The 25,044-nt window shown below is 42.8% G+C and overlaps 1 protein-coding gene across 1 annotated transcript; it reads right to left on the bottom strand.

Moving 5' to 3' along the window:
• Positions 1–1,488: 1,488 nt before the first annotated feature.
• On the bottom strand, positions 1,489–24,760 carry top3a (DNA topoisomerase III alpha). Its single transcript, XM_034144269.1, has 20 exons — positions 24,249–24,760; positions 19,864–19,923; positions 19,690–19,763; positions 18,622–18,697; positions 18,236–18,344; positions 17,808–17,951; positions 17,416–17,586; positions 17,105–17,205; positions 15,350–15,424; positions 15,136–15,218; positions 13,702–13,912; positions 12,042–12,227; positions 11,757–11,886; positions 11,453–11,566; positions 10,956–11,121; positions 10,706–10,852; positions 9,784–9,906; positions 5,013–5,146; positions 4,292–4,861; positions 1,489–2,480 (listed from the first exon to the last, which is right to left on the bottom strand). The coding sequence occupies exons 1-20, from the start codon at positions 24,495–24,497 to the stop codon at positions 2,299–2,301; spliced, it is 3,105 nt and encodes a 1,034-aa protein (XP_034000160.1). The 5' UTR covers positions 24,498–24,760; the 3' UTR covers positions 1,489–2,298.
• Positions 24,761–25,044: the final 284 nt, after the last annotated feature.

The raw sequence follows: 25,044 nt of genomic DNA, 5'->3' as shown, positions 1-25,044 counted from the left end.
GCAAACTTTGCCTGACATGTATGATCAGGGGAAATATTTAACAGTTTATGCAACAGACTTATTAACATTCAACATTTGGCACCAGTTACACCCACACAGTGTGCATGCATGCAGGAAAAAACCAGGGACAGTAGTGGAAAGTTTCTGAGGTGTTTGGATTTATGCTACTTTCCACTGCTACTCCATTACCTTTATAGTTTTATACTGGTTTTAAATAGCATTTTTTATTGTGTTTCCGCGTCACTATTTCTTAATGTCTTTCATATTTGTAAAGCACATTGAATTGCCTTGTGTTGAAAGGTGCCATATAAAAAAAACGTGCATTGCCTTATTTGACAGCTGTAGTTAACAAAGTACTTAAAAACAGTTAACAAATAATAAACACCATAAAAAAAGAATAAAACTGTCCGACTAAAAAAGTAATGTTGAAAGATAAATACATAAATGTGACCAAAAAAAAAAAAAATGTATAAGCAATTTGAATAACATGGAAACAGCCAATAAAGTTATTCAAAACTCCCCTCCACTAAAAAATATTTTGTTCCTATATTTGAATGTTTGTGCTTCACTTTACAGAAAGATGTTTCTGCAGAGATTGCCACTAGAAGTGAGTAATTTCATACCTTAAAGGTAGGGTAGGTAAGAATGGAGAAACCAGCTCGAGTGCGCTAGAATTTGAAAATACACAACCGGAAAAAATCTGCCACTTCCTTACAGAGCCCCTCCTCCAACACACACGAACGCGCACATGACCAATGAGGGCACGAGATAAGTTTGTGCAGATGGAAGGCTGACAGGCAGGTAGGCCATCCAGTTATTTTAGCCGGGCCGGCTCAGATGATTGGTCGTGCTTTTTACAGTACTACGGCTTCCACAGATGACATTTCTTTATGGATTTATTCATTGTCAAAGCATTTAATGTATTCATTGCTATCGGGATGTTAAGAGCATTCCATGGAATATAACAAAAAGTGTTTCTGAAGTGAATTACCTACCCCACCTTTAATTCGGTTTTAGTATGTAATTATTAAAAATGTATATATGCCATGATTGAAGTTAATGATATGACATTTAAATATATATATCCATTTATTTATTTTTCCCTTCATTTGCATGTTATTAATTATAATTTATAAAAAAATATATTGTATTAATTATAGGCATTTTCCTCTATTATGGGGCATTTGTTTCTGTATTCATTTATAGACTATAAGTATCTCTAGATTTGTTTGCATATACATTCTTCTACTTTAAAAATATGTAATTAATTAATTTCTCCCTTTTTTTATTTTCCCTATTGTTTTGCTTTCTTATAGTATTGACATAACTCGCACAGGGGTACTTCTAGTAATACTTATGCAAGTATTTCTAAAGTGCTGTAGTACTACCAATATTTAGTCAAAGGACTTCAGTACTTATGTTACCATTGGAGTGGAAGAAGAGAGGAAACATGAACGCGTTTAGCAGAAACTGAAACTCTTTTATCAGTCATGTCATGTGTTGTGTTTATTATGTTCAGTAGCAAGAAACACATCTCGGTTTTGGTTTCATTTCTAAAATGTAGCTGGATCAAAGTTGAAGACTCAAAACAAAACCAAAACCAGTGGAACAAAGGAAAAACCAAACCATTGCCCGAAACTCAACCTCTGACAGGAAAGATACAAAAAAACCAAGGAAGGCTTTAGTATATTTATTAGCATTCATCAATATTCAAATAAAACCTTTGGTACTGACGATGCCTCAGAGCTACAGAGTCTTTTGCACTCATTATATTTACAAAATATAAACACATTCTGCTGTTCTTCGACCTTGAAGAATCAACCCACTTTAAACAGCTGTAAGAGACGGTGACAATGATCAAAAGTAAACATATTAATACCACCGTTAATTATTAAGAAACTGTGTGCAAATTCTTAAAAACACATGTATTCAGGAGTCAGGATCTCATCAGGACTGTAAATACATTTAACAAAAGACGACGTGTTCATTTTGAGTCAGCTGAGCACATTTCACATGAACTCTCGAGGGACATTCAGGAAACTGAGCACACCACCAAGCAGGCTTTAGAAAACGTCTAAACGTACTCCTCCTTTCTTCTGGTAGAGTTCAAACAGAGTTCAAAACGTGTAGCATGCATCTGAAAAATGCTGGACCATTTGGAGTCGCTTTTTGGGGGGAAACCACAGAAGAAGAAGAGCTCCGTGTCCATGAAAGAGGTGCTTATGGTTGCATATGTGAAAACCTGCCTCTACAAAGTGTCTCTCTGCAGGGGGGGGTCACCGCTGGGGACAGGGGGGGTCACCGCTGGGGACAGGTGGTGCGGGTGTGTCCCGGCATGTGGCAGATCCCACAGGTTCGGGGCTTCTTCGCAGCTGGAGGTTTTGTAGCGTCTTTAGCTGAGGTCTTCCTCCCTTTCCTCCCTCCGTCTCCCCCAACATCACCTCCTCCTCCGTTAAATCCTTCTCCTCCTCCTCCTCCTCCTCCTCCGTTAAATCCTCCTCCTCCTCCTCCTCCTCCTCCGTTAAATCCTCCTCCTCCTCCTCCTCCTCCGAACGACACTGTCACAGAGGTGAAACACAACGTCACATTTCTCTACTCAAGTGGACGCCTCAAGGTCTCAGTGTTTGTGAGTCGTGACAGCTTTTTCTTTATTGTTGAATAAAATATATGTGTGAGGGAAAAAATCTCTCTCTCTCTCTCTCTCTCTCTCTGTGCACATCTTGTATTCACTCGTGTTAAGATGTTTAAATAAACTCTGTGTGTTTTACAAAGCGTGCATATAGCACGAGCTGCCTCAAGATGTCGATTTTTTGACAGCCAGATTAATACAGTCTGACATTTAACTGTGAGAAATGAAACGAAATGCACTGCACTTACTGTCTGTAACGTTTCATATGGAAGAGAGAGAAAGAGGTAGTAAATGGTGAAGTGTAATGATTTGAGAAGTGACACGGACAGAAACCAAACAACATGTGATGATGGAAGTCCCCCGAGGTAAACTGTAATGTTGTGGTTTGAAATGCCACTATGTGTATTTATGCAACAAAGCTGTGTCTGTGATCTATATTTAACACACTCAGAATTAGTAGTTAACAATCTAGCTGAGCGATTGGGAGGCAGTTTAAAAAGGAGCACACTTGCTCTATGGCGCCACTAAATTTGCAAGATTACTCATGTAATACTCTGCACTTCTTTAGAGCTTCATGTGCCACAGCTTCATAGTGACAAACAAGCTATATCCATTTCTCTTTATACAGCTATGGTCAGCATTCTGACAAGTGCAGAACACAAAGTACAGATGAGGCGGATCATAGTGTCTTGTTTCACTTCAAATCAAACTAAAAGCACAGGACTTACCGTCAGTAATGTATCATGTGTTTGAACAAATTAATTAGTGTTTATTTTCTTTAATATGAGTCTGCTTGTAATGCAAGAGAAAGAGAAGGTAAACGGACAAGTGGAAAAGTCCCGCTATCTTTCAAATGTGTGTGTGTGTATAGAATAGAATAGAATCCTTTATTGTCATTATACAGGTTCAATAGCCGCTTTCACACCAAGTACTTTGCCGTACTTAGTTCCCAGCACTTAGTTCCCAGCACTTAGTGCCCCCATGGAACTAAAGAGCAGATTGCGTTCACACCGGAATAAGTCCCTGAGGGAAGATTACGCAAATGAGCCGCTGACGTCACTTCTTCTTCCTCTTCTTCTTCTGCTTTGGGTTTACTGGCAGGCCGCAAACAACTTCACGGCGTATACTGCCTACCGAAGTCCCCGGCCGGAAGTCCCCGGAGTTGGGGACTGGCTTCAGTAGAAGCTGCTGGGACTCCCAGCAGCTTCTACTGAAGCCTTCAGAGTAAATCGCCAGAACGCCGACACCTCCTCATCACTCCACCGCTCCCATGTTTTCTTTTGTGTTGCCATAAGTTAGTCTCTCTCCGTTGGTGCGCAGGGCTAATGCTAATGCTAATAATGCTAATGCCAGCAAATACAATGGCGGCTTCACAAAACTTTTCCGAGTTTTACGGGGCGTGGTTTGCAATTCGCCCAGCCAATCGAAATTGGAACTTTTTTCTCCCATGGATAGTACCACCTCTCTAGCAGGCACTAAAAAGGGGGTAAAAGTTCTCATGAACTAAGTTCTCTTTTTGGTGTGAACACAAAATCCCAGGAACTATCGGAACTAAACGGGAAAAGTACTCCGGTGTGAAAGCGCATTCGTACTTCAATATGCAGATAGAGTGTGTGTGTGTGTGTGTGTGTGTGTGTGTGTGTGTGTGTGTGTGTGCCTCACCTGGTGGAGGTTCGTTCTCGTCCGCCCACAGGAAGAAGCTGCAGCTCTGCTCTCTGGGTTTCCCACAGGTGTGGAACACGCGTCCTTTGTTGGGTCCGTCTTTCTGCACCGTGCGCTTCACCGCCTCCTCGTTACAGTTACACATCGTCTGTCCCCCCTGTCCCCCCACTCCCCCGTCCTGCCCTCTGCCTCCCGCCTGTCCGTTTCTGAACCCCAGGGAGGGTCTTGGTGGCTGAGGAGGCTGCACTGGGACCCCCTGCTGGCCCGGCTCGTCCGCCCACAGGAAGAAGTTGCAGGTGCCGGCGTTGCACTTGTAGAACTGACGGCCTTGGTTGGGTCCGTCTTTGCGCACCGTCAGCTGCACGGCGTCCTGACCACAGTTACACACGATGGCGTCGCTAATTCCCGACGAGGGTCCGGGTTGCGGGGTCCAGGCGGGGACGGGGGGACGAGGGGTTGAAACTGGGGCTCTGGGTGGGTCTGGTCTCGGGGGCCTTGGAGCTGGAGGACGGGGATCATCTCCTCCTCTTCCTCTTCCTCTTCCTCTTCCTCCTCCTCCTCCTCCTCCTCCTCAAGGTTCAAGGTTCCAGGTTAGTTTATTTGTATAGCACATTTTACGACACAGTGGCAATTCAAAGTGCTTCACATTTAACACATAATAATTAAAAACAAAACAAACACACAAACAAAACAGTATCTCCTCCTCTTCCTCCACCATTACCTCGTCCTCCTCCTCCTCTGAGGTACTTCAGGTTCAGCACCTCCCTGAGCGTCTCGTCACACCCTCCGATGCAGCCGACGAACTCTAAAGGCATCATGGGAGGGAGGCTGCCCCTACGGAACTTGAACTGCAACCTGGAAAATGATACAAAGGACACAAACATTAGAAATAATTGACTTCAGTGTGATGGAGCGGAGCCAAAAACATTAAAAAATGAATGAACTGTTCTGCGCTGGATTCAAACCCACCAGATATTACTGTAATGGTTTGTTAATGAGAAGAAATCCAGATTTTATCCAAATAAACCTCTGATAACTCCAGAGGCCTGTACTACGAAGCTGGTTCAACCTAACCTGGATATGTTTGAGTTAGCCGGTTGGCCCAATCCAAAACATACGCGCTCTCACTAAGCGGTCCTACGACGCTGGTTATCAAGTGGATCGCTCAAGCCAGCCGTGTCCTATCTAGTTAGGTGCGCGTTCACATGAAAGGGGCGGGGTTAGCAACATTTGACCAATCACAAACATGGAGAAGCGTACTGACAGCGCAGCGTCATACTTCCTGAATGAAAAGTGAACTATAATATTAGACAAATATGAAGACTTTAAACATCCATGACTTAAACACTTTATCCAGGATAAAAGCCACATAGCTGCACCTGCAAGGTGAATACAGCTGGTAAAAGAAAAAGCGTTTGAATGCGTACATTAACAGGTTTATGAAATCACTGCCCCGTCCAAGACACGAGTGGATCTGACTTTAATTAGGAGAATTTGACTCGAGTGTTTCGTCAACTTAATGTGTTGCTTAAAATAATACTTCTGCATACAGTATGTGACACTGTGAGTGTTGCACGGCCAGATACGGCTCAAGAAGCTGACTCAAATAAGGAAATATATGATACATTATGATGTGATATGATATGAATGATAATGGGACACATCGACGTCTGCACTCTGTATTTAATGTTACTCTGATCCGGTTACTTATGTCGTGGCAGATATTTAAGTAAGCTTTCTTAAAAGTAGGGTAGGTAAGTTTGAGAAACCGGCTCGAGATACACTTTTTGTTATATTCCATGGAATGCTCTTAACATCCCGATAGCAATGAATATATTAAAAAATCCATAAAAAAATGTCATCTGTGGAAGCCGAAGTACTGTAAAAAGCACGACCAATCATTTTAGCCGGGAGTCAGATGGCTCTGAAGATGGGAGGGGATATTCTATTAATTTTCACGTTCACACAGTCAGTTGATTTTGGCCGGCCGTCTTTCCTGCAACGGCAGTTTTTCTGTATTTCCTCTATCCTGTAATATGACTTGATCGCTTTAAACTCCGCACACGGAGCTCTGATTGGTCAGCAGGCGGTGCTTTCACTGAGTTGATCTCTAGCCTGCAACCTAACCTGGTCCCGACCAGGTTAGCCGTTCAGCATAAGTTACCATGGAGATCTAGCCCGCTAAAAAGAGAACCAGCGTCGTAGGACCGGAAAGCCCGAGTTTTCCCTGAAGTTAGCCGTCTAAGCGAAAATCCGGCTTCGTAGTACAGGCCTCAGGTAGATTAAGCTAGACTACTTGAAACTACTAAAACTTAACACTGATACTGGCTTGTCATTTATTCTTTATATTACATATACTTGTATCATGGATAAATACCACACATAAATGAGAAAAAAGCAAGTCCGAACTAAAGTCCCCTAGCAACAGCAGATGCACTATTTGGCTGAGCTGCCCCTCAAAAAAAGATTTGTGTAGTAGATGCATTACTCCAAGTAATCAAAACTGACCAAATTAAATCATCCTATCAACCAAACTTTTATCACTTTTTGATAGGCATGCCTCCACCCCAGAGGTGTAAAGTAACTAAGTGCATTTACTCAAGTACTGTACTTAAAGGTAGGGTAGGTAAGAATGGAGAAACCAGCTCGAGTGCGCTAGAATTTGAAAGTACGCAGCCGAAAAAAATCTGCCCCTTCCTTCAGACTTCCTTACAGAGCCCCTCCTCCAACACACACGAACGCGCACATGACCAATGAGGGCACGAGATAAGTTTTGCTTTGATAACACTTTAATTATCAATCATTATAAAACATATCATATATATTATTCTGAAATGGGCCAATCTGCACAATGACTACTTTTACTGTCGCTACTTTAACTATATTTTGATGCTAATACTTTTGAATGCAGGACTTTTACTTATATCAGAGTATTCCTACACTCTGGTACTTCTACTTTTACTTAGGTACGAGATCTGAGTACTTCTCCCACCTGCTCCACACAAAGAAAACTAACACTAAACCCGGCCCTATCACAAAAAAGTGTTTGACACAAAGTGAACTGGACAGCATTTAAATAAAAGGTGCAAAAGACCCTGAATACATGTAAACAAACAGGGTGGAGTATTTAGTTAAATTCAATAATTGAAATGAGTTTTTAATTGATTTGTGGTTTGATCATAATTCATCCCATTCAGGTACAGGCTGATGATGACATCCTACATCGCCCTTTTTTGAGCAACAGCATATTTACACACACACTGAGTTCTCACTGTGCCTCATCAAGTGTTTGAAAGCTGCTTTTCAAAATGTGTGTGTGTACTTATACACACACCGGGTTGCCGTGGAAACCGTTGAGGCGGTTATCTAACACACTGATTAAAAAAAAGAACATCGATATTATTTATTTTTATTTAAGAGTTAAAGCTGTCGTTCAACTTTGAGCTCTGTACCAGATCGGTTGCCATGGAAACAGATGCTGGTGTGGAGCACTGCCCTATATTTGGACTGAGCCGAACACGTGCTCAGGGTGAACGCCCACTGGTGTAAACAAGACATTTTACAAGTTTCTTTTTGCACTGTGGAAGCCACGGAAGGAGAGAGTGTGTTGTTGTGTGTGAACACACACACACACACACACACACACACACACACACACACACACACACACACACACACACACACACACACACACACACACACACACACACACACACACACACACACACACACACACACACACACACACACACACACACACACACACACACACACACACACACACACACACACACACACACACACACACACACACACACACACACACACACACACACACACACACACACACACACACACAAGAAGCTGTGTGTTCGAGGCAAAATAAGGAACTAAAAAGAATATGTGCATATGTTTTAATGTTGAATATGATGTTACTGTGGGTGTGTGAGGTGTTGAGAGGAAGTTAAACTAAGTATGTATAACTGAATTATGCCTGCATCAGGTTATTATGACAACTAGGAGAAGACAAATGTGCTTTGAAGGAGCCATTTATGTGTATTGTTGGCATGTCAGTTTATTTTGTTTATATTTATCTTGCCATATTATTTTGAACACTTGGTGGCGGGGGTTAGCTGCACAGGGTTTAAAAATGGGTCAAAGGGAAACAGGGAGGACACAGGGAGAGGAAGAGCAGCACTCATTCATCAACTCACCACAACATTGGTATTGTACAGATCTTCAATAAACCACAAACTAAACTGCATCCAACAACTGGAAAATGTATCTGTCATGTGTCTGCGTAAGATCACTCTAAACATCACCTGTGAAATAATGGCAACCGGAATATAGGACATTGAAATATCAAAATTGCCATTACAAGCATTGTTGTGCAAATCAGTCAGGGTCAACTACTTAGGACTAAGACATTTAGGCCCCGTCCACACGGAGACGAAACGGGTGTTATCCGCTATAGTTCTTTATCGTATGGACGGTTCGTCCACACGAGGCCGTAACGGAACCGCAGAAACGGAGCTCTCAAAACGATAACGCATCCCAAAGTGGGAAGGTCTGGTAACGTAACGCTTGCAGCACCGTGTGTACGCCCTAAACGATCATAGCCACGCCTCTCCCCACCTCTCCTGCTGACCCCCCGCGTCATTGCTGATGTGTTTCGCCAACAACAACAACAATGGGGGATCACAGGGTTGCATTCGTGCTCCAGACGCTACTGACCATGATACAGATGTTAGTGCAAAATCTACAGCTCCTCTACCACAACCATCAGCAACAAGTGGACATGGAGAACTACATGAACTACATGTTGCTAAATCCACCGCGGAGAATAACCAGAAGGGCAACCAGGCAACCATGCTCGGGGGGTCTTCTTCGCTGCTTTTGGTGTATTTTGTGGCGGAAGTACATCGCCACTTACAGGCATATGTACTACAGCGTCTCCAGCGGGTCGAGCGGTTTCGTGTGGACGGACACGTTTCTTGTACCAATTCCGTGTGGACGGAAGACTTTTTTGATATCGACTTCGGTTCGTTTTCGTCTCCGTGTAAATGGGGCCTTAGATGCACTGGTTTTAAATGCAGATTTAAATTCCTCCTATACATTATTTAAAGAGGCCCTGTCATAGGCCTTCCCTGCAGTGTGTTGTATAGGATTTTGTGCTACAGTAAGTTTCCTCCAGAGGGAGTTTCTCTCCCACACCCAGATTTCGATAATCCTAAGAAAATGGATCTCCAGAATGAACTCTGGAAAACTGATTTTTAAAAACAGGCTACTAGAGAACTTAGATTAGATTAGAAGCATCTATTGTCATTTTACAATTAGAACAAGAAGAGTAAAGCTACTCCTTTTAAGGTGTCATCAAAACATTCAGAATCGACAACATACAAAGACAAAGACACGAAGCATTCATACATACATGAAATAACAAAATAAAGTGCAGAAAATATGTATGTGTGTATAATAAATTATATATTTACATGTGAACAGGGTGCGGTCGACAGGTGGGACAGACGCTGTCGTCTCTGCTGAGCTCCAGCACCGAGTCGGGGAACCAGACCGCCGTCTTACAGTCCGGGAACCCCGTGCAGGACAGGTACTTACTGCAGGGGGCAGAACGAGGTAGGGAGCGGGAATTAAGAGCATTATTACCTAATGTAATCTATGTGCAATATATATATGCCGTTAATAACTGTGCAATATATACCCGGCTGCTAAATCCTCAGAACTGTTACAGGATGTGTTTTTTGTAACTTTTTTATGCATGCTTCTTAGGTAACATTAAGCTGTCTTTGTCTCTTTTTTGCTGTAACAATGTAAATGTCCACTCTGTGGGACTAATAAAGGTATTCTGATTCTAGCCAGTGGTGCAGGAATGAGTCCTAAACCTGGAAATGAGTCAGCGTTTTAGCTTTAGGTTTCTTTCTCATCTCGTTAGATGTGTGAAATGAGTTGTGTGTTTTGTTAATGTTGGGGCAATATTTTCCTAGGCCCATAACTCTGACCCAGTTTATCAGTGTGTACTGCCCTCACTGAGCACAGGCCTGTAACTTTGGGCTGCTGTGCTCTCAGTGCTTTGTCTCCCTGTTCCTGCCTGTTGGCGTCAGCTGATAGAGGTGTTATGGTTTTATCTTGTTATGCACAATGTTGATTATTCTCTTAGAACTAGCTAAATACACGGGTCTGGGGTAGAGATCTTCAGAATTGGTTTGGCATCTACTGTGTCACCTCGTGGCACAGCACATGTCTTGTGAATTCTACGGCCGAAGCTCCAAATAAACCATCAGTGTTTGCCATCAAAGTTCCCGCTCTCCCCGTGTCTCTCTGAGTCTCCATTGCTTCAGAAGTTTCCACCACAGTTAACACAAGCTGAAGAGATGTTCATGTTTTGTCTGTCTTCACCTGTTCCCCTCCCTCTTCCTCTTCAGCACCATGTCCCGACTGCACTGAGGACACTTCCTGACGGTCAGCGGGATCTCCATGTCCTGCTGCTCTTCTTCAGGGATCACCTGAGCGGCACCCAGATATGGCGCCAGGGCTTCATCTAACCTGAGGTAAAAGCATAGGTGTAACTAACCAAATATTATAAAATATGACAGGATTTTGCTCGTCAGAAAGACACAGATCTAATCCAAAGTAAATCGTCACTGACTTCTTGGCCTTCCTGAAGGACTCGATGAAGACGGTTTTGTATTTCTGGATGTGGTTCTGCAGGACGCTGCGTTTGTCTTTCCGTCCCTCTGACACCAGCTTCAGGTCGGCCTCCAGCTCAGCACGCAGGTTAGGTTTGGACATATCATAGCCCATGGAGTTGTAACCTTAACACACACAAATTAAACGTTAAAAAGTCAAAAAGCTTCAATCCATATTTGTTTCAAAAATAACTTCTTCACTGCCGTCAAGTTCGCTGGCCTCGCATTAAAGAGATAAACTCACTACAAAAAGTTAATTCTACACAAATCTGAACTCTTTTATCTCATAAATCAACTCAATTGAGAATTTCATAGGAGGATTTTATTTCTTTTTTAGGTGGGAATGACGTCACAAAATATCAACGACATCCATATATGCGTGTGTGTGTGTGTGTGTGTGTGTGTCTCTCTGTGTCTGTGTGTGTCTGTGTGTGTGTGTGTGTGTGTGTGTGTTTACCCTCCACCAGTCCCATGCCGAGCTCTCCAGGCAGAAACCTCAGGTCAGCTGTCAGACCGACATACATGCGACTCTTTATCGTCTCGATGTGATCTGCATGAGTTGCATCAGTGCCTGAAAATACATAAGTAGACACAGTTACAGTTACATAGAACAGGACTGTGCAAAAATAAACTGAGACATGTGCAGGGTTTACAGTATGTTGTGTGCACAAATAATCACTTTTTGCTGGACAAATTCATATTTAGTGAGTGTCTGTGTGTGTGTGTGTGTGTGTGTGTGTGTGTGTGTGTGTGTACTGTACCGATGCCGTGTTTCTCCATCAGGGATATGAGGTCGGCCTCAGTGAGCAGCTGAGGAGGACTCGTCTGTCCGTCCGCCATCTCGATCGCAGAGGGCTGGAACTGAGAGCCCTGCTCATACACTGGAATCACCTGGCATGAATAAAATAGGTTAACAGGATATAAAGGATATACAATCACACACAGGCAAATTATAGCAAAGTCTCATCATCATTGAATCAAAGCTAATCATGTACATCTGATTGCATTTTCTCTGAGCTTAGTTAGTTTAATTAACTAAAATATACCTTGGCACTCCACCTGTCATAGGGGTAAACGTCCAGGTAGTTCCTGGCGATGATCATGAGTCCCGAGGCGGAGAAGTTCTCCTGAGCGATGGTGATGTCCACCACGGTCTCGTGCCCCAAAGCATCCTGGGATACACAAGCCAGGAAGTGCCGGACGATGAACTCATAAACACGTCCTTCATTGCCCTGGACACAGAAGGAACAGAAGCAAAATGTATTTCATAATATTTAAATTAAACAGATAGGGTGTATGACTGGATGACTGGGTGGGAAGGGTGGGTGTGTTTTACCAATAATTCTTGTTATCAGAAACATTTTCGTAGCGGAATTATAATGACGTCAACATGCCTATATTTAAAAACAACTCCTAAGAGCACATCTAATTACAAAGGGGAAAAAAGGAACATTTGCTAGGCATGTCCCGAGCGGTGTTATTCATTTCAGGTTTCCTTGGTAATACAGTTGCACAGTGCAAACTTCAAGTATTAAAAAAGCATACAGTCAAGCATTCAAGTTCACTCACTCAAGGGTACATTCTTCACAATTGCATATCTCTAACTTGCATGGAGAAATTTATTTCAAGCGTCTAAGTGGTTCCTTAAAGGTGGGGTAGGTAAGTTTGAGAAACCGGCTCGAGATACACTTTTTGTTATATTCCATGGAATGCTCTTAACATCCCGATAGCAATGAATATCTTAAGTGCTTTGACAAAAGATCCATTAAAAAATGTCATCTGTGGAAGCAGTAGCGCTGTAAAAAGCACGACCAATCATCTGAGCCGGCCCGGCTAAAATAACTGGATGGCCTACCTGCCTGTCAGCCTTCCATCTGGGCACAAACTTATCTCGTGCCCTCATTGGTCATGTGCGCGTTCGTGTGTGTTGGAGGAGGGGCTCTGTAAGGAAGTGGCAGATTTTCTCCGGTTGTGTATTTTCAAATTCTAGCGATCTCGAGCCGGTTTCTCAAACTTACCTACCCTACCTTTAACGTCCTTTTTTGTTTGTTTTTCTACAAATAAGAAACTCTCTTTGTACTCCCTTGCAATTTCTCTTTTAAAAAGACCTTCCCGTGTTTGCCTGAATTTTCTGAATTAACTGTATCACGTTGAATGTTTATTTTCCACACACACACACACACACACACACACACACACACACACACACACACACACACACACACACACACACACACACACACACACACACACACACACACACACACACACACACACACACACACACACACACACACACACACACACACACACACACACACCACACACACACACACACACACACACACACACACACACACACACACACACACACACACACACACACACACACACACACACACACACACACACACACACACACACACACACACACACACACACACACACACACACACACACACACACACACACACACACACACACACACACACACACACACACACACACACACACACACACACACTGTTGATGTTTGTTATTTCACTCGGTGCGAGGTCTTATCAAGGTCTTCTTGCACCGAGTGAAATAAACGAGGTAAATAACAAACATCAACAGTCTCATACTGAGTTTCACGGTCGGTTCTGGTGTGTGTTGCTCATGACTGGGCAGAGGGAAGATTTGAAGGTCTAGTTTCAGCAGACCTACCTGCAGAGAGTTGGCGAACTTGGTGGGGTGGATGGGGGGATGGGCTTGATCAGATTTCTTTCCCTGTCGAGGGTTGGGACCCCCGGGCTGCTCCATCACCCGCTGAGCGAACCCCCCCCAGGCCTGGCTGTGAGTCTGCTGCTCCACCAGGGGGCCGAGAGCCAGGTTCTCTGGGAAGATGTTGGTCTCTGTTCGAGGGTAGCTGATGTACCTGAAGAGAAACAAACACACAGTCATCTTCACGCAGACAATCTGAGAGCAAAAAGACCCTGCTGGTAAACTCTCAGACGTATCAGCAGTGTTTCCGCCAGGGGGGCTTCTTGCCGTCATTAGATGCCCTTATTCAGCTTGGAACGCCCTGAACTCGAGCCGAGGGCGTCCAAAGATAATAATAATTCGAGAGAAGATCGAGAGTTTTTATCGCTTGAAATAACGAAAAGGAAAAAGGACAAGGACATCCCTGTTGGAGGGGCAAAGGAGTCTGGCGGGATTCTTTTCGCTGCCAGCAAAGTGTGTTCCTGTGACGGAAAGTGTACTGCCGGCGAGCCTTGGCGGGGGGTGTTAGTGAACTGCGAGCACCGAAGCCTCGAAACTGAGGCTCCGTGGTAAAATGAAGAGCCGTTTAGGAGCTGAAAGAGCCGGAATCCCCATCACTAATACGTAAAGAGATAGTATCTATAAGGGACGGCTCAATTCAAAATTCAAGTCACGTGACGTCACACACACACCCCCCCCCCCCTCGCTCTCGGGGTGGACGCCCTCTCAGCCCTGGTCTGGCGGAAACACTGCGTATCAGTCTGTGTTTCTAACATTACATTACATGTCACTTGTTAGACGCTTTTATCCAAAGCGACTTACATACTCAATTGTTAATGGGCTTGATTCAGCTACTCATACAGTGTTTATTACCTACAGTAGATGGCAAATACATACTACTGTGGACAGGGGCAGCAGTAGTATGTATTTGATTTTTTTCCAAGTTCTTATGTTGATATGAATATCTTAATTTCAGTATACTTTATATTGCACATTTTTACTTTACCTTCTTATGTTCATATTAATATATATATATATTAATTTGTTGGCCTTTACCAATCATTGCGATTTGGAAAGGACAAAATTAGGATTTTAATAAATATTCAGTTAATGAGGCAGCCCCTAGGCAATACAATGAAAAAATGAAACAGGCACTGTCCCTTTAATTCCCTGAAAGACACGACCCTGCCAGATGGCGAGAACAAAGATAGCCACGACTTTGAGGACGTTTACAATCTGGAAAACAAAAAATACATGCCCACTGACAGAGAGCCTCTGAAACGGTGGCTTCACGATGAAACAAAAACAAACTACAGTGAAACTGATAAGGACAGTAAGCATGGTCGGACAAAACCAAAAGATTGCAGTATGAATGTAGATTACCCAGCATGCACTCACCCCTGGGTATAGAGCTTTTCTGCAATTGTCATCGTCTCTTTGGCGCTTATTTTTAGCTTTCGAGATGCAAGTTTCTCCATTTCCTGTTGGTCAGATGAAAGGAGAGGATTGTTGTTTACATGAACACAGAAGCTGATACTTTATACCACAGACAGATGTGTGTTTTTAAATGCAGATTATATTTGTGTGTTGTTTATTTGACTTGTGTTCTCACCACAGTGTCCAGAGGCAGCGGTCTCCACTTGCTCTTGGGTTTGCTGGTTACTGAGGAGACCGTTGCTATGGGATCCTGAAAATGAGTAGAGATATTCTGATGTGTACCTTTCAAAACGTGGCATTTAGCCCATTTTTATTCAGGCAGATTGACAACACATTAAAATTCATTTATGCTGTGTCCTCCAGCTCAGGTGGACAAGGGGCTGCACGCACGCACGCACGCACGCACGCAGGCAGGCAGGCAGGCACGCACACACGCACGCACGGACGCACGCAGGCAGGCAGGCAGGCAGGCACACACGCACGCACGCACGCACGCACGGACGCACGCAGGCAGGCACGCACGCAGGCACTGCTTTAATGTTCAAAGAGATCTTTATTTTTCTCATACTGCCTGTGCTGCAGCACCTCTTTTCACCCTCTGTCTGAAACCAGAGCCCAGTCTGCTCTGATTGGTTAGCTGTTCGGCTCTGTTTTGATTGGTCAACCGCTTAGAGATAGACAGTTTTGTAGTAAAATTAAAAAAGGTACCAGCTCTTTACTTTTGTATATTCTTCTCTTCTTGGATTTCCATTTGCTTTGCATAGGCAAAGATGTTGTGGTAAACTAGCAAAAAAGCTTACAAAAATGGCAACAAGTAAAGCTCCTTACACACCAAACTGACACCAAAGAACACGCCTCACGTCTCCTGCGTCTTGGCCATGTGTCGCACTGGAACACACCGCAAAGACTTCAGCCGACGGCCAAGAAGCACGTACGAACTGCGCATGCGTGAGTGGCAATAACTCTCCTTACCAGCAGGCGGCGGTAGTGTGTATTCGTCATTCAAAAGAGGCAACCGGAAGACAGACTGCGTGATAAGCGAGAAACTCATGGGGCTTTCCCGAACCTGTGTCGAGAGCTGGAGTTAAATGAAATCTCAGATTTGCCTTCTTAGTCGTTTGTTTGGGTCCCTCACTTCCGTTTCGCTTCTCATGCACTGATTCGCTAGCTGAACAGCCAATCAGAGTGATTTCTTTAGCCGACAGCCTCTTGATTCAACATGTCGAATCGGCGGCGGAAGGTGTCGGCCGAAAAGACACAACGGTGCAGTACACACCAAGACACTGAGTAGGGCGACACGACGCTCATCGACGGCCCGACATCTATCGACGGCCGAAATCGGCTTGGTGTTTAAGGCAAGGCAAGTTTATATAGCACCTTTCAACACAAGGCAATTCAAAGTGCTTTACAAAAAATTAAAGACATTAAGAAAATGGCATTTAAAAACAGTCATTAAAAAGCAAAGATAATAAAATAAACATTAAAAGAAAAAATACATGGATAAAAGTGACAGTGCAGTTTAAGATGTGAATAGTTTAATTAAAAGCAGCGACAAAAAGAAAAGTCTTCAGCCTGGATTTAAAAGTAGTAAGAGTTGCAGCGGACCTGCAGGTTTCTGGGAGTTTGTTCCAGATATCTGGAGCATAATAACTAAACGCTGCTTTACTGTTTAAGGGACTTAAATGCCAGTGTTGAAGAAGTTTAGGCTACAAAGCAATTCAAGTAAGCATATTAATTAGTTACGAGAATAACTACATAACACATAAAAGTCCTATAAAGGAATTTAGGATAAAGAGGCAAATATGACCAATCCAAAGAGAAAAATATCCTTTCGATTTTCAACGTCAAATTCACAAACATAAACTATTAACAAAGTATTTAACATATCAAACATCAATAACATAAAATATACTTAAAAACGGGCACATACCTCCATGCAGATCTGGTAGAGCACCAGGCAGGCTGTGTGGTGGAAGAGACGGTTTCTTTTCCAACTGAACTCCACAGACTCCTCCTCCACGTCGTGCAGCACTGAGACAGAACGATTTAGTTTAAAACATGAAGTGTGTGTGTGTGTGTGTGTGTGTGTGTGTGTGTGTGTGTGTGTGTGTGTGTGTGTGTGTGTGTGTGTGTGTGTGTGTGTGTGTGTGTGTGTGTGTGTGTGTGTGTGTGTGTGTGTGTGTGTGTGTGTGTGTGTGTGTGTGTGTGTGTGTGTGTGTGTGAGCAGGCAGGAGTTTGTACCTTTGATCTTGTAGAAAGTCTCCGGTATGAACGCCTGGATGGCTTTGAAGCGCTCCACCACGAAGCCCAGAGTGGGAAACTGACAGCTGCCGTACGAGATCAGCTGATTGGCCAGAGACTGAGGGAAGGTCTTCTGCAGGCGCATGGTCTGGAAGCGAGTGAAGGACGCACCTGCGGAGAGGATGGGATCATATTAATATGTTGTACTTTTTTTGATAACCCCTCATGTTAAATCAGGGCTGAAGTGACATTTAACCAAGGCTGCCAAAGTATGATAATGCTGTATGAACAATCACCTGTTGAGCCGGGCACCCCATAATGACAGAATCGTTTTGACTTTGTTGTTACTATGTGTTTCTTAGTAGTTAAGTAGTTTAAGGGTGCAGTCTTACCTATTCGCAGGTCCAGCTCCTGACGCACATCGACAGCATCGCTAACGTTAGCATCCGGCTCGATTAGCGTCTCACAAGCTCTCCGGATGGAGTTGGGGGTGATCTCAGAAAACTTTGCCCGTAACACTTGCATATTTGGCTTCACTGAAAAAGCACACACACACTATTATTAGGAGCGATTTGTGGGGAAAGAAATGTAACTCTGCTATATTTTAAACGGAATAAATACGATATTTTGGTGATCAGAGCCACTGGATTTTATTTCAGGCTAAGCTAAGCTAACCATATTCTAGATCCAGCTTTATATTGACAGTAGTATCAATGTTTTCATTTAACTCTCAGCAATAAACATATTTACCAAACTGTTGAATCATTCTCTAAGAGGTGATCAAATCCACACAATAACAACTCACACATCACTATCCTACCTGCTTTGCAGACATCTATGATTTCAAAGCCAATGTTTTCTCCCTCTCGGTCACAATCGGTCCAGATGATTAAAGCCTGGCACTGCCTCGCCTCTTTCTCTAGTGTCCGCTAGAGACAGAGAGGAGCGGGGGGGAGAAGGAGAAAGTAAAGATTTAGAGGGAATGATTCAGGTGTATTTCTATTATCCATAATCATTATTATTGTCTCTGACTCCACATAATAAAATGGTACAGCAGCTCATCCTGTTTTTTATTAATACATAGTTAAAACAAACTATCACAGTTACAATTATTTAAAGGAACAGAAAGAGGGACAGATTTCTTTAAATACAATGTAAGGATTAATTTTTGTATATGACTAATGGGAGGGCAATATATTAGCATACCTTGATTTGTTTCATGTTATCTGGACAGTACTTCTCTACCTCAGCATCATATAACAGCACAGGACTGCAACTGTACCTATTATGAGGAAAGGAACAAATACCATCAGTTGTTATGATTAGGGGTGGGTACCGAGCCCCGGTATTAAAGGGGCCCCGGGGCTGAATTATTAAAGACCGTGGTACCGTTAAGCTCCGACGTTATCGGTCTTTTTATCGGTACTGGAGACATGTAAAAAATATATGTCATATGTATTATTGCTACATAAACATTATATTGCAGTTTTAGTGTCGCCAACTCCGTTTCTAATACGCAAAAAGACTACAAAATGCGTCTATGATTATTTTTAGAGATCTCTCTCGTCTGTGTGCGAGGGGGCGGGGCAGTTTACACACACGCAGCTGCTACATGCAGCAACACACACACACACACACGGCGGAGATGGCGGAGAGTGCTCCGAGGTGTGGTTAAACGTTTACCCGTCTCGATGCTCGTTACCAAAAGTGCAATAAGAGTTTAGCATGTAAGGGCGGTAACACGAGCAATTTGTCTAAACATCTAGCGTGCACCACATCCAGACGGAGAAATGCACCGGGTTCGACTGTCTTTCTAGACGCTCTGTAGCCCCATCCACGAGTAACGTTTCCACGTCAGGTGTTATGTATGCTAGCAGCAACACACGGAGTTAACTCAATTATACAAACATGGGTTAATGATTAGAGGTAACTGAGTTATTTATTTTGTTAAAGTTTCAGCTATTCTGTTTACAGTTCTCATCACATTATTTAATACGATTTGTTAAAACATTGTTGTTTCTTTTGATGTGAAATATTATGTATTTAATTTAAATAAAAAGCAATGTTAGTTTTGTTCACAATTTGTTTAGTTAGTTTACCTTCTTTTTTTCTCCAAAAGAACCGATAAGAGTACCGTTAAAAGACCGGGTCGATAAGCGGTATCGATAAAAGTAGTAGTACCGTTAAAACCTTAACGATACCCATCCCTAGTTATGATACAGTGTGATGCAGGAAATACCAAGAAAATCAAATAAGAAATCCAGTTTTACTCACCACTTCTGATACTGTGCTTTAAACTCCAGACCCAGTAAATGGCCAGATACCGAGGTCATTGTTACCGTCACATCCTGGAGATGGATGGAGATATAAAGAGATATTTAAAGCACAAAAGAACAGACTTATAGGTGCTTGTGTGTAAAGGTCTTATACTTTTCTTATAACACTTACCTGGCCAAAGAGATTATATTCATACTCGTAGATTTTATTGAACTTTGACATCCCTTCTCTCTAAAATGGAAAAGAAGACAATCAGTACTGAAGCAGAAGCACATACAAATATAGAAATCTTAGAAACAGATTCACTTTTATCATTTATATTACTATGCTCTGATTTCAGGAGATATACAGTAAGGATACACAGTCAGGGTATACAAGACGTTACTCCATATGGATTATAACACATAAGATTTATATTTCAATGTTATGATCAGGTTTATTATTCACTGGATTAGCCAAAGAAATGAGTGCCAATATTTCTATACACAGTTAATTTACTAAGTCCGAACATTTTCACGAGACGTGGCAACCCTTCCTCTGTATGTTGAGGCTAGGCAGTTACTAGTTACTTTTCTACATATTAATACCACATACAGTATAAGCTGATATGGTATAATGCAGTACTACTAATCTACATCGTATTTCCAGTATCTTAATTTGGTCCAAATACAACACTAACATGCTCTTACATGTTTAAAAAGTACTTTTGATACTTGAAGTACATTTACTGGATAATACTTCTTTACCTTATATTATTCTGAAATGGGCCCTACTATTTGTACTTTAAGTACTTTTACTTAAAGGTGGGGTAGGTAAGTTTGAGAAACCGGCTCGAGATACACTTTTTGTTATATTCCATGGAATGCTCTTAACATCCCGATAGCAATGAATATCTTAAATCAATAAAATATTTTGTTCCTATATTTCAATGCTTGTGCTTCACTTTACAGAAAGATGTTTCTGCAGAGATTGCCACTAGAAGGATATTTCCATCATAATTCAAGTGAGTAATTTCATACCTTAAAGGTAGGGTAGGTAAGAATGGAGAAACCAGCTCGAGTGCGCTAGAATTTGAAAGTACACAACTGGAAAAAATCAGATGATTGGTCGTGCTTTTTACAGCGCCACGGCTTCCACAGATGACATTTTTTTATGTATTTATTGTCAAAGCATTTAATATATTCATTGCTATCGGGATGTACTTGTGTAGGTAAGTTTGAGAAACCGGCTCGAGATACACTTTTTGTTATATTCCATGGAATGCTCTTAACATCCCAATAGCAATGAATATCTTAAGTGCTTTGACAAAAAATCCATAAAAAAATGTCATCTGTGGAAGCCGTAGTACTGTAAAAAGTACGACCAATCATTTTAGCCAGCCCGGCTAAAATAACTGGATGGCCTACCTGCCTGTCAGCCTTCCATCTGTGCACAAACTTATCTCGTGCCCTCATTGGTCATGTGCGCGTTCGTGTGTGTTGGAGGAGGGGCTCTGTAAGGAAGTCTGAAGGAAGAGGCAGATTTTTTTCGGTTGTGTATTTTCAAATTCTAGCGCACTCGAGCTGGTTTCTCCAAAATTACCTACCCCACCTTTGAATAACAGGACTTTAACTTGTAATGGAGTACTCAAAGGCCATAGTATTTGTACTATAAAGTGAGGACTGGCAGCCTCTTCGCTCTGGCGCCTCTCCAGATGCATACATGTGTATTCTACCGGCATTGTGTGTGTATTAAAAAATATAAAAACCAGAGTGAAAACTGAATTCCCCCCTAGGAGGATAAATACAGGTTCATCTTCTTTTTCTTCTCAAAAGAGTGCTTCTTACACCACTGCTTTGTAAATATATTCTGTATATTATCTTCATACAGGTTTATGTATTCACAGTTTGTTTTGATAGATACAAAACCAAGAAACATGCTTAAAGGGACAGTTTCATCCCACAGGCCATAAAACTGCACCTGCACTTTTGAAAGAACATCCATAACATTCACCTGTTTGCAACTTATATATATCAATATAGTTCTCTGATGTTTTTAATGCTTCTCCGATCTGTAAATTAGAGGTGAACTGTGTTTTTAGTGCTGATGAGCTTATCTCCATGTTTGACTCGACATGTACCCTAATACTGGATTCTGTTGCTCCTTTTACGCTTAGACGCACCAAAGTTCTCTCAGAGCCGTGGCTCAATGACTGTACTCGTGCTCTCAGACGCGCTTGCAGGCGTGCAGAGAGAAAATGGAAAAAGGATAAACTCCATGTCTCCTTAGAAATCCTTCGTGCTTGCCTTTCTGACTACCAGACGGCAGTCAAAGCAGCCAAAACAGAGCACATTTCTCTGTTAATCTCCAAAAACAGCCATAAACCTCAGGTTCTTTTTAATGTCCTCAACTCGATCATTAATCCCTGTGATGTTTCTTCTATTGTCCCATCGACTACTCTCTGTGATAAGTTTCTTAAATTTTTTATTGAAAAGGTATCTGCTCTTAGGCTAGCCCACACTAGTGCTACCCCAGATCCTGCTCCTTTTCTGTGCCCTGCTGTCCTCGACCACTTTGAGCCTGTATCCCTCTCTTCTCTCTCGGATGTAGTCAAGCACCTGCGGCCGACAAACTGCACCTCAGACAGCATTCCCTCTCGCCTTCTCAGAGATGTTTTCGAATCAGTTGGAGCAAGTATTTTATTACTTATAAATACCTCTCTTAGCTCAGGATGTGTCCCAGCTGCCTTCAAACATGCCGTGGTTAAGCCACTACTTAAAAAGAAAAATCTCGACCCCTCCATTCTCGCAAATTTTAGGCCCATCTCCCAGCTACCTTTTTTATCTAAAGCCCTGGAGCGAGTAGTCTACGCCCAGCTGCAGTCTTTTTTAACCATGCATGGCATCCATGAAAAGTTTCAGTCTGGCTTCAAACCCATGCACAGCACTGAAACAGCCCTTTTAAGAGTTTTTAATGATCTGCTCCTAGCCGCCGACTCAGGTAGCCCAGCTGTCCTGGTGCTGTTAGACCTGACAGCTGCCTTTGACACTGTGGACCATAGCATCCTGTTGTCACGGCTCGAACAGTCCGCTGGCATCACAGGCTCTGCCCTTGCATGGTTCAGGTCCTACCTGACAGACCGTAGCTTCTCAGTGCAGCTAGGTGCCTTCTCCTCTGCCAAAGCCCCTCTTACCTGTGGGGTTCCCCAAGGCTCGATTTTGGGCCCCATCCTTTTTCAACTGTACATACTGCCCCTAGGTTCAATTCTCACAAAACACAACATCCCCTTCCACTGCTACGCCGACGATGTACAGATCTATCTGCCACTCAATTCAAATGTAAACTCATTACAGCTATTGATGGACTGCTTAGCAGAGATCAAATCCTGGCTGAGCAAACATTTCCTCAACCTCAATGAGAGCAAGACTGAGGTTATCTTTTTTGGACCCCAACCTCCAGCCTCCCAGGTTGATATTCTGGGCTCCCTCAAAAATAATATCCTCCCCTCTGTCACGAACCTTGGAGTGACCTTCAATAGCGCTTTTAAATTCGATAAGCAGGTCAGCAGCGTAGTCAAGACCTGCTTTTTTTAAATACGACTATTGGCCAAGACCAAGTCGTTTTTATCTTTTAAAGACCTGGAAAGGGTTATTAACGCCTTTGTTACCTCGAGGTTGGACTACTGCAACGCTCTGTACGTGGGTATGGACCAGGCGTCAATTAAACGCCTGCAGCTAGTGCAGAACGCAGCTGCACGTCTACTCACTGGCCACAAAAAGCGTGACCACATCACCCCAATTCTGGCCTCACTGCACTGGCTTCCAATTCGGTTCCGAATTGATTTTAAACTCCTTTTATTTGTTTTTAAAGCACTAAATGGGCTATATAGCTGAACTCCTCCAGCGCTACACCCCAGCCAGAGCTTTAAGGTCTGCTGACCAGCTGCTGCTGGTAGTGCCCAAGACCAGTCTCAAAACCCGAGGGCACCGAGCCTTCGCAGCAGCTGGCCCCAGGCTCTGGAACACTCTGCCCCTCCATGTGAGGTCGGCCCAGACCCTAGGGGTTTTTAAATCTACTCTTAAAACACACTTCTTCTCCCTGGCCTTTTAGTCAGAGCGGAGCACGACTCCTGACTTTTCCCTGTGTTTTTTTATATATCTGTTGTAATTTATTGTCTTTTATTGTGATTGTAGTAATGTGTTTTTATGTGATTGCAGTATTTATTACATGTACAGCACTTTGGCCCGACCAAAAAATTGCTTTTAAATGTGCTTTATAAATAAACTTTGATTTGATTTGATTTGATTTGAATATTCCAATTACTTGTATATAGACTATTCTGTACTATTTCTATTCTATTCTATTTTATTTACTTACACTATTATCTGTTTAATTGTGTTGCACTGTTGGAGGAGCCTGTGACTTAAGAATGTCATTGTCATAACTACACTGTGTACACATGGCAATACAAGCCTTGAATCAGTGTTGCAGATTCCTTCTTTAAATACCGTAAAGCACTGACTTATAGCACTATCTGTTAGTGTATTTTCCACAATGTGAGAGAAGACAGGACTCACCCTCCTCGCATTGCCATCAGACATGATGGCTGCGATGCTTTTAGCCGCATCGTTCTTCTCGGCCACGCAGAGGACCCTCCGGATCTGACCCCGGACCTGCCCCCGGTTCATGTCTGCCTGCTGCGGTGGAGGAGGAGGAATGTCAGCCAGACACTGGTCACTCTGCGCCGCACAGAAACACCTCCGAATGACCCCGAGCCGCTGCTGTAATCCGGGTCTAAGCAGAGATCTACCGAGCAGTGCTAGCATCCCTCCCCGCTCTGAGGTGCAGCTGCGCCGGCTACCTGCACGCTGACCTCCGACTGAGCTGGATCCACTCTTTTAGCATGTTAGCTCACCGGCTAAAGACATTTCATCCACTCACTAAACCTACCACACAGTTGTAAAGTTGTGACAGCTGTTGACAAACTTAACTCACAACGAATTATAAAGTTAGAAAATGAATTCCGGTCTATCAAAAGTGTTTAATTAAAAAGTTTAAGAGAAGCAGCCTCGAGCATCGACCTGATGGACTGACTGTTAGCTCTGTTTACAAATTCCGCGCTTGACTTTTAAATAGTGCCGTAAAACTGTCGTAAAACTGTCGTAACGACCAAACGTCTAAATAAAACTGAATATCTATAAATGAATGTACAGTCATTTAATTATTTGAACTGAGTGATTGATGCATACATGGTTGACGTTTTTTTATATTAATAATACGTTTTTCATAATAACTATTATAGTGTAAATATTAATGTTTCACTAATGTATTTCTCAAACAGAAAATCCACCCTAAATTCAAAATTGTCACATG

The sequence above is a fragment of the Trematomus bernacchii genome, unplaced genomic scaffold, assembly GCF_902827165.1.
Source record: "Trematomus bernacchii unplaced genomic scaffold, fTreBer1.1, whole genome shotgun sequence".
NCBI lineage: Eukaryota > Metazoa > Chordata > Actinopteri > Perciformes > Nototheniidae > Trematomus > Trematomus bernacchii.
Note: the sequence above shows the minus strand (reverse complement) of the source record. Positions and strands in the feature narration are given on the sequence as shown.

Coding starts and splice junctions, on each gene's coding strand:
- top3a (XM_034144269.1), bottom strand. CDS start 24,497: ATGCTAGCACTGCTCGGTAGATCTCTGCTTAGACCCGGATTACAGCAG. Junction 18,698..19,689: donor AAAGCACAGTATCAGAAGTG/GTGAGTAAAACT, acceptor TCCTCATAATAG/GTACAGTTGCAGTCCTGTGC. Junction 5,147..9,783: donor CGACCGCACCCTGTTCACAT/GTAAATATATAA, acceptor ATCATTTTCCAG/GTTGCAGTTCAAGTTCCGTA.